Raw genomic sequence first — 10,323 nt, 5'->3', positions numbered from 1 at the left:
AGCTGCAATTCAGTTTAGCTGTGCTCAGGCAGCATCTAATTAAAAGTAACAGGGTGAGTGATGTCTTGGTGTGTAAAGACTTGATAAGGGTTCCAAGGCAAATCATGGGATACACTAGCCATCACTATTTAAACTACATCTTGCAAGTCTTTTGATAACTTAATGTAAGGGTAGTCAACCAGATTCAAGATTGCAATGATTTTACTGCTGCACTCTTCTATCAGAATGGGAAAGCATTCAGAAGGATTACTAAAACCCTACATCTTGCATAATGTTGGGGCAAACATGGCTAGTCTTTCAAAATTGATTAAAAAAATAATAATAATAATTTTTAACTTGATAACCAATATTATATAGTACGGTCACATTATAATATTCCACTCTGAAAATATTTGTATCTATTTTTGTAATATTATACATCTATTATGCAGGAGTGTTTGATTATATGGGCTTGCAGTTTATGTCAAATTCTGTGTAACCCCAGAAACCATATTTTAGTGACCTTCTGACCCAATTAGCTCCAAATCCAATGCAATTTTAGCCAAAAGGGTTTATCTACAAAAGCTCTTGTTATTTAAAGCTTCAGTACAATAAATGAATAAAATAAATCACAAAAGCATGTTACTGTTCTTAAAGATGGAGCAGCACTTAATAATGTAGCTCAGAATTCATTATTAATTTGTTAGTAGTAGAAGGCTGGATGTTGCCTTGAATCTGGGCACACTGAATGACGCATTGGTGAGGGAATGGGGTAATATGACAACTAAAGGATCCAGAAACTCACTGAATCCATGCAAAGTCTGGTTAAAGCCATATCATGCTAAAGGACAAGCTAGTACAAGGACAAGTATGATTGCACCCTGTAATACCTCAATTCATTCTAAAATGAAGCCATGTTTTTTTTTCTTTTTTTTTCTTTCAGGGTGTCAATATTAGTCTGACAAGCCTGTGTTTGTGAGTGACACGGGTTGTAATTAGACTTGCTGGATTCATTTTCTGCCTCTGCCAATCCCTTGCTATTCAAAAAGCAATCCCATTCAAAGTGCTGGTCAGGTGTTTACGTGGTGGCTAAATGCACTTGAGCAGAGAACAAAATGAAAAAAAAACCAATGAGAAGCTAGAGTTGTCAAGCTCACCTCCACGCCTCCTACTCGGTGAATCTTTTGGTCTTGTCGTTTTCTCCTGCGTTACTGTTCTTATCATCCAGCTTCTTTTGAATTGATTTTGCAATGTTGCTGCTTGGGTCCAGTCACCATCATTGACAGACAACCACTCAAACAGACTGCATGATGGGAGTAGAACATTCCGAAGAGAAAATGAAAGGTAGGCTAGTGAAACTGCACGACACTGGGTGTTCAACATAAATGTGTACCAACATGTAGTATCTACTCATTTACATGGGTTACAAGTGTTTTACAATAAATGCAGACATTTAAGATGCATCATTTACATCCAGTTACTGAGACTGCTGTATATCTTGATCGCTTACATTGTCTTCCACCCACATAAGGCAGATGTTTTAGAAACTCTTCTCCAGCTAGACTTTATTTTAATTTGAAAATAGAAGGCAAAAGACCTTTATGTTTTATTTTCAAAAACTAAAAGGCTAACGATGTAGTACACAAGCTTTAAGCAAATGTATTCATTTCTGGGGCTTCAGACTAAGCACAGCTTATAATAAGGTATTAAGGCTTGTGAATTGCGTAGCTAGTTTGGAGGCATGGTGTAATTTATGTTTCAATTTGATGGATACCAAGTACATTGTTTGCACCAAATTTGTAGAGGGTTTTCAGAGCTTCTTTCCACTGATATTGTAATATGGTTTCAGGACGAAGGAATGATAAGGACATGTTTTCTAAAATGCTGTGTGAAAACAGAGATAGCAATGTCTATTAGAAGACACCTAGAATCGTAATATAGAAAACCATTTTCAGTGGTCCCACGGTGAAAGCAATAGAGAAAATAAGCCTTCGTCACACTTAAAGTTGATCTGTCACTTTTAGGCGGAAAAGACCCTTTATTAAAACAGACCAAAAAAATCCTGTGAAACTGTTATCATTTCCCATTAGTAAACTAACAATATAAAAGCATTAGCTAGGAATACATAGTGTCAAAAATAATATTGGTCATGCTGTAACAGTTTAGGTGATTGCTCCATGGAATATGACTGCATACAGTATGTGACACCACCTGGCAACTCTTTAAATATCGTGACAACGAGGAACACACAAATCTTTTCTGGAAGTCACAAAACATGATTTTACTCAGGACAAGTGTTATGAAACTTACTATGTCCAGTACTCAAGCAATACATTACAAACAACTGCCGTTAGGTACTATAACAAAGTGAAATTTACAAACAGGTTTTATTTTCAAACTCAGAAATACAGGCACACACACACACACGTATTCATGAAAACATCATACAGTACTTTAGCCCCTAATTGATAGTACAGCCAGTTCTAACACTTCAGACCGCTCATAGCTGGTTGTCAGTTTAGCAATTGCAATGCTACCTGTCACCAAAACTGAATCAATGATAGTGATCACAATTTACTTTAGTATACACAAAGAACTGTAGTTATATTCGGCCTAGCTTTGGTAAGCTATTTCAACAACATTATAACTGGGCTGTTTCCCTGCCCAGCCCATCCCTTCCACCCATGCCTTGCTTGCTCTGAAGCGTTACGAAAGTATCTAAAACTAAATTTTTTTGTGAGACAAATAATCAAAAAAATCTCATGGTTATTCTGGTGTAATTTAAAACAAATACGTTTGTACTTTTTTGAACTACTTTTACATTTTTCTTTTTTCTTTTTTTTTTTAACAAAAAGCAACAAAACATTTTCCCGCTTCTCCTCGATTCTACTCCTCCCCTTCCACTGGGATTGGTCCCTGCTCCTCTGAGGTTACATTCTGGCCTTTGTTGACCACTGCTGGAACCACTTCCTCAATCACTTCCAGGTCGAGATCTTCAAAGGAGGAGCCACTGCCGACTGAGTCGCTGGAGCCTTTTCCACTCCCATCGCTCCTGTTGTCGTCCTCTTGTTCCTGGGGAGCCACAGACGTCGCCACCGATGTCGCCATTGAAGTCTCACGACTCTCGGTTATGTCACTGACTGAGTCAGCACCTTAAATAAAAGGATGAGTAGAAACATTTTTTTTAGATTTTCATTTTTTACAGCATACCTTTAATATACATTTTACAAAGCTGGTAATCCAAGAATTTAATGATGTACATTCCACGTGGTTCCACCACCAGAGTAAATTGGATGCTTTTAGACAAGACAGTACTGTAATTGGGCCATCTTTTCTTTTATTTCTGGGTATAGTTTGCACACTATAATTTTAAACGAAATCGCTAAAAAGCTAAATCTCTGTACAGTGTAGAGCTAAACATATTCTTTTTTTCCCCAAAGACGAGCTTCTAGTTTTTCCCTTGTCAGTTTCCTTTTTTTAAACCTTTTTTGAAAACAGGAAATTCAGCACTTGAAGCCCAACTTAATACATTTCAAAAATAAATCTTTCCAATTGTGTAATAGGAAGTTTTAAACATTATTTTCAAAAGAAAATTAGAAATTAACCTATAGAGGTTTCTGGAGGGGAAAGTAGGAAATTGCTTGTAAATGAGTGGACATTGCTCTCTAAAAAGTGTTATATGTGACTAAGATTAAAATTGTACTTTGGTAGTTAAGTGCCCCAGGTGATCTGGTTTTGCCTGGACAGTCCTGGATTTCAGCTGTATGTCCCTGTTTTCAGTAAATATAGTCAGTCAGCTGACACTGCCTTATTACAAATAATCTTTATTAAGGGACTTAATTTCAATCAGCCTAAAGCGATCTAGTTTATAACCTAAAAACACACTTTCTTTATAATAGCATTGAGACCCTCCACAGCTATCACTACTTGTCTTTCATAAGTGCCAGATATTTACACTTTTGTGAACTGGAGCTGCTGTCAATGGCTGCATGCATTGGACATAATTTCACCTACAAGGCATTGCGAGAGAGAGAGAGCCTTATAGTGAAAGCAAATGAAGCAGATTCCCTCCACCTACTCTAAAAGATTTCTGTACAGGAACTATAATAAATTCAAAAATCAAGCTATAGGCTGATCTAGCAGTGTGAGACTTACTAGAAATAAAAATAAATGAACACAACCAGGATTTGATGCCTGTGGGCTTTTGTAGCATATTGTAAATACTAGTGAATGTATCTACCAAGATGGATTTAAATGCATGGTGTTGCTCTATTTTTAAAGATTAACTCACTGACCTAGGGCTACCACCACACACACACACTTTTGACACACAATTTTTCATAGCTTTTAAATGTAAACAGGCGCAAAACTAAATTGCATGTCATTCAATTTAGTATAATACATTGCCATAATATATTTCGTGTAACCAAATATATGGGGGGGGGGGGGGGGGGCTTTTTTACAGACAATATTGCAGAGGGAGTATTTTTAACATTGGGCAGGTAGATTACGTTTACCACATATGTAGGTGAAAAACGCTAGACTAAAAGTCGCTACATTTAAAAAATATATAAAACAGGTGAAATTCTTGGCCCACTAAAATAAAAGGCTTTACATAATCTCTGTAAGTAAGAAATAAATTAACTTCCAAAGTAGCACTATGGCATTAAAATGTTCAACACAAAAAAATCATTGATGAGCAATGATATCTGTGCCATGTCAAATTACTCGAGCTCTCTGTGCTATGTGCAGGTCTTGTTTGATTGATCGATGTGTGGGTCGACACTGCTTTCACAATCAGAAGCCAGATTTGTTGTGCCAAACTCAATTTAGCTCAGAATGTTGGCAGGATCAGGACAGCTCTATTCTGGCGCCCATGAGGGGCTTTCCCTAATCTCACAAACTGTACTGCTCTAAACAGCTTGCAAAATTGTTTAAAAAAGTGATAAGGAACGGTTTACATTTCCATCTGGGTACTTACAAAAAAATGTTAAAGAATATTTCGCTCTTTTTATGCTGTCTGGAAAGATGTTAAAGAGTGGGTGGTTTTAGCGGAACGTCAGAAAATATATCTGAAACCAGATATATTTTTAAACCATCACTAGTACTACGACTACGACAATGACTACGACTACGACTATTACTACTACTACTACTACTAATAATAATAATAATAATAATAATAATAATAATAATAATAATAATAATAATAATAATAATAATAATAATAAAAATAATAATAATGTCGCCCACTTAGTAATAAATGAGGATACTTGTGTACAATTCAACTTGACTGCAGCATAGTATATTACAGTATAGGAGTTTATTGAGGTGGCTATTTCAAAACCATCTCTCTACTTAATGTTTTTGTTGGTGTATTTGGATGTTGATCAATGTTGGTTTCGCTTCACAGCTTAGACAGCTAACGTCACTCACTACTTTTCAAAACGTTTTCACTGCAAATCTGGTTCATTTTATGGGAAACAGTGCTAATCAATACCAAAGCACACAGTATCTTCCATTTATACCTGTCCTCAGGCCAACAGGGATTGCACAGGGAAGGAATAGGGGAATTGCAGTTGCCTGTTTTGGCTCACTGGCACTATGTAATGTAACTAGATTCCATAGACAACACTATCCTTCACATCTAATTGGTTATTATTGCGATGCCTTACCACATACGTTACCATAGTGATTGTAAAAACGCAGATTTTCAGATTCTCAATGCAAAATGCTGAATAAAAAAAAATGTGCAAGAAAAAAAAAAAACAATCACACTATATCCCTTTAGGGATTACGTTATCTGAATATTGAAGACCAAAGAGCCTGGCCAGATCTGACAGGAAGAGTTTCAGCCGTTCACCCCAGAAAATGTCTGTCTCTCACATATAGGCCGACATGAGGAGATACAGACATGACAGTCAAGTACAAAACCCTAGGAAACAGAGAGGCACAACACTGAATGGATATTGAATTGCAGAAACTGCCTCAGGAAATCAAGTGTGTATTTCAGTTCCTGACAAATTGGAAGCGGTATATCTGCCCTGACAAGTGCAGCTCTTTGATTTTGTGTCATTAGCCGTACAAGATTGCAAACGGTGGAGCCTCTTTGTTTAGGGCCCGATGCATTGAATCAATAGTGCTCAGGTCAAGCGGTTCCTGTGTTGCAGTTTATTATCTGTTTTTTGTATTGCTGTTGTTGTTCATCAGCAATGCATTTCATTTACTTAACTTCTCTTCAGTCATGTGTATTACACGCTTTACTGGGAAAGGCACAATTTAGTAAAAAGGTAAATCCACAGGCTTATATAAGGCACATGCTGGGGTTCTCAATCATCCTCTGCTGTCAGGGACAGCCCATCTATACATGGCAGGTCAGTGTTTCTTACTTTTAGTACAAAGTAGGTGCTGTTGATGCTGCTCAGTGGGTTGGCAGTTGCCACACTTTAGATCATTAAAAAATACCACAGGGTGGAAAAGTAACTGGATTGTTTTCTTTGGAATCGAACCGACATCCACCTTCAAGATACAATTCAAACCAGCCAATCTTAATGTATTTAACTAATGCCATGGTTTACACTGTAAATGAAAGGATTTTGCAAGATCAATAGAATCAGTCCTTGTGACAGGATAGAGCTGTGGGCCCGGGTGTTAGTTGGCAGTAAAGAGACTCAGAGACAAGGAAGCTGCAGTTTAAGCACTAGAGTGCACATTTAAATAAACAAAACAAATAAGCAGGAACAAATAAATAGGCACAAGGGCCAAAATAAAAAATTTGTACTATAGGCTGGGCATTAGCCTTCACTCTACGTACACATCAAAACACTTACCTACTCCCTCCACCAGACAAAGAATTTCTCCTTCCTTTTATACACGTGGTCACTCTCCAGTCAGCACCAATTCCCTAATTGGGGAATGACCACACGTGTGATTGCTGGCAGGGACAGATTTAACCCCATCCCTGCTAACCTCACATTCCCACACACACTATTTACAGCAGCAGAGCTTCTGTCCTGCCTCTGTCCTGTTACTGTATAAGGCAAAAATGTGCTTATGCTATCTTCCTTCATGCACTGCCATAAAATATGGTCGCCACGACTGTAAATACAAAATTAGAGTTACCGATAGCACAAAAAGGAAGATCGCCATGAAATACATCCACTGTACTGTGTGTTCATGCAAAAATCTAAGACAGACAGGATCCTCCATGCAAAAATCTAAGAGAGACAGGATCCTCCATGCAAAAATCTAAGACAGACAGGATCCTCCAAGCAAAAATCTAAGATAGACAGGATCCTCCATGCAAAAATCTAAGACAGACAGGATCCTCCATGCAAAAATCTAAGACAGACAGGATCCTCCATGCAAAAATCTAAGACAGACAGGATCCTCCATGCAAAAATCTAAGACAGACAGGATCCTCCATGCAAAAATCTAAGACAGACAGGATCCTCCATGCAAAAATCTAAGACAGACAGGATCCTCCATGCAAAAATCTAAGACAGACAGGATCCTCCATGCAAAAATCTAAGACAGACAGGATCCTCCATGCAAAAATGTAAGACAGACAGGATCTTCCATGCAAAAATCTAAGACAGACAGGATCCACCATGCAAAAATCTAAGACAGACAGGATCCTCCATGCGAAAATCTGAGACAGACAGGATCCTCCATGCAAACATCCAAGAGAGACAGGTTCCTCCATACATTAGAACCAAATTCTATCACAATTAGATAAGCGGGACTCTACATAAGCAAAGTGTAATATGTACGGACTGATCACCGTGGGAGGTTGAAGAGGTTAAACGGTTCGATTGAAGTGTTGTTATATGCTGGCAAGATGTTATTTTTATTACGATTCTGATACCCCCATAAGCCAAGTCCATCACAACAGGAAAAGCTGTTCTCAAGATGTAGTCAGAAACGGGAGATCAATGCCTCCACACTTTACTCATTGCAACATTATACACACCCCAGAGAGGATACTAAATCAGGAGACCAGAGCAGGGGTAGCTCACAATTGTCTTCAAAAAAGCCAGCACTACAGACTTGTTTGCCCGTACAAATCTGGAAGAAGACAGCAGATCCATGAAAGTAAGAGATTAAGGTAAGCTCATCAGATTTCCTTCTTAGCAGAATATTATAAGTGAGCCTGCTTTCGTGATAATTAATCATCGGCTAGAAACTGACCAGCATTAATGCCACAATGATGTCTGCCAAAGGAAAGTCTAGCCAAGCATCTGAGTCAATAAACCTCCAGCTCAGTGTGCATGCGTTCTCATTTATATTGCGTCATTTCACCTCAGTAGCAACACCTCCACTCCAGCAAGCAGGGAGCATGGGCCATTAATAAAGTGGGCAAAAATATTGGAAGGCACAGCGATGCAAGATCATCATCAGCAGGTAAGTGACAACATCGATAGTTCAAGGATTAGCGTGATTTGTCATCCCTTCCTCCATTATCCTCCTCAGTTCCTGTACTATTTAAATGGATGACAGTATTTTCTTATAGTTGTTTTGATTTTGGCGTTGGGACCCAACATGTATGATAATATATTATTTGGACATATAATTGGCTAGCTTTGGATGCCTTACAGTTGAAGAAAAAGTAGTATGGCGTACTGCAAGGGGTTATAAACAACATACAGTCTAACTTCACACAATACTGTAATTTCTGCTTTCTTTTTCCTGAGTTTTTTTCACATGTGTGTCTTTATTTTTCATTCACATTTAAAGACACTTACTTTGAAAACGTTTGGGTAAGGGTTAGATATATCCTAAATGCACAGTATAAGTGGCAATGTGTCCCTCTTTAATTAGCACAGCTACTGCTAAGAGGATTGGGGAGGCTGACCAAAAGATTATTATCCCACTGAAGAAGAGTCAGGATGCCTCCATCTACCTGCATAATCTGCTATCCTGAATAGCTTGTGCTAAAGAATGCCCAAACCAAGTTCCATTACAACTGGTTATGTGCTTCCTATATGTAAAACTCTTATGTGAGACATTCAGCAGGGGACACTACTACAATTGCTGGTGGCTCTAACTTCATTGAGTTTTAAAACTATGAAACAATGTGCTAACAGGCTTCCTGGTACCTCAATGCAATTATTACAGGTACTGTACAGGGGGCTGTGTTTTATTTAAATGGAAACAGGGTCAAATAACCAGGAGCCATTATATTGTATACATTATTATTTCTTCAACAAAGTGACCCACAGTGATTACTCATTGAGAACAAGCTCTCCTTTTCAGCAATGTGCTGGGATATTCCAGGCAGTGTGTAATGCAGAAGCCTGGCTTTATTATTTGTAGCAATAAAGCAGGGGGGTTTCAACAGGATACTACAGTTGCTAAGAGTTGGGAGTGCTGTTTTCTGCGACCACTAAACACATTTGTGTTTCCTTTTTTTCTCAACTGCATTCTGTCGCTTCCAATCATCCTCAAGTTATGTTTCCTGTCAGCCGATGACACAATCTCATTGCATGCACAGCCAGAAAAACAGTTTCTCTGACAAAGAAAAAACACAAAGACTTGACAGCTGGTGAAACGTATACTAGCGTCAAACCAGCATTAATTAAGATTCAAATACAGACCCAGGCACAATTCTTCACCCTCAGAACTCAAGCATTAGGCAAGTTGACATTTTTAAGAAACCCAGAACGGCTGGTTTTGTCATTCTTGACTGAAACTGCATTTCACTTTCTCTAAGATTCACATTAACATGTCAAGTCAAATAAATACTGTATCTTGCTTATTGGGCACATGCACAGCAATATGTTAGAGGAAAGGTTTCACATTTCATGAACAGTGCTACAGTAGCTTCACTTACAACAAAGATCCCCCATTCATAATGCACCAATTCCTCCACAGTGGAACTGCAGTTCAATTCTTAGTACAGAAAAGCCTTTAATAAGCTCTGAAAAATACAGCCTTTAATAAGCTCTGAAAAATACATTAATTATTTAAAAGATTATATCTTTAATGTTTAATGTCAATTTTCCAGATTCACCCCCTGATTCTGTATCTTGTGTTTTTAAATCTGATTTAAAGGACATACTGTGCAATAAAAAAAGGTTATTAAAAACCTTGCTTATTAAAAACGGGAGAAATCGCATAACAGTGCAATTTCATTTACGAGGCTGCAAGGCCATGACACGTTCATTATCCTGGTTTTAAATTATACATTTATGGGCCTGTCGAACTAATCACATTGTTTCATAACACACCCGATGGACACGAATTATGCAATAGCGTATTACCTAATGAAGCAGTGCATGATAGAAATACGTTAGAATTAAGCCACGTCCCTAATAACTGGGGATAAAAATCACAGGTCGGTGC

The 10,323-nt window shown here is 38.0% G+C and overlaps 1 protein-coding gene across 1 annotated transcript in view; it reads right to left on the bottom strand.

The window, feature by feature from the left end:
• Positions 1–2,234: 2,234 nt before the first annotated feature.
• Positions 2,235–10,323, bottom strand: part of LOC117412004 (testis-expressed protein 264 homolog) — a 92,806-nt gene continuing 84,717 nt past the window's right edge. Inside the window, exon 4 of the mRNA XM_058999589.1 lies at positions 2,235–3,131. Coding sequence (XP_058855572.1) covers positions 2,866–3,131 — 266 coding nt within the window. The 3' untranslated portion in view covers positions 2,235–2,865. The remainder of the gene's footprint in view (positions 3,132–10,323) is intronic.

The sequence above is a fragment of the Acipenser ruthenus genome, chromosome 25 (genome assembly GCF_902713425.1).
Source record: "Acipenser ruthenus chromosome 25, fAciRut3.2 maternal haplotype, whole genome shotgun sequence".
NCBI lineage: Eukaryota > Metazoa > Chordata > Actinopteri > Acipenseriformes > Acipenseridae > Acipenser > Acipenser ruthenus.
Note: the sequence above shows the minus strand (reverse complement) of the source record. Positions and strands in the feature narration are given on the sequence as shown.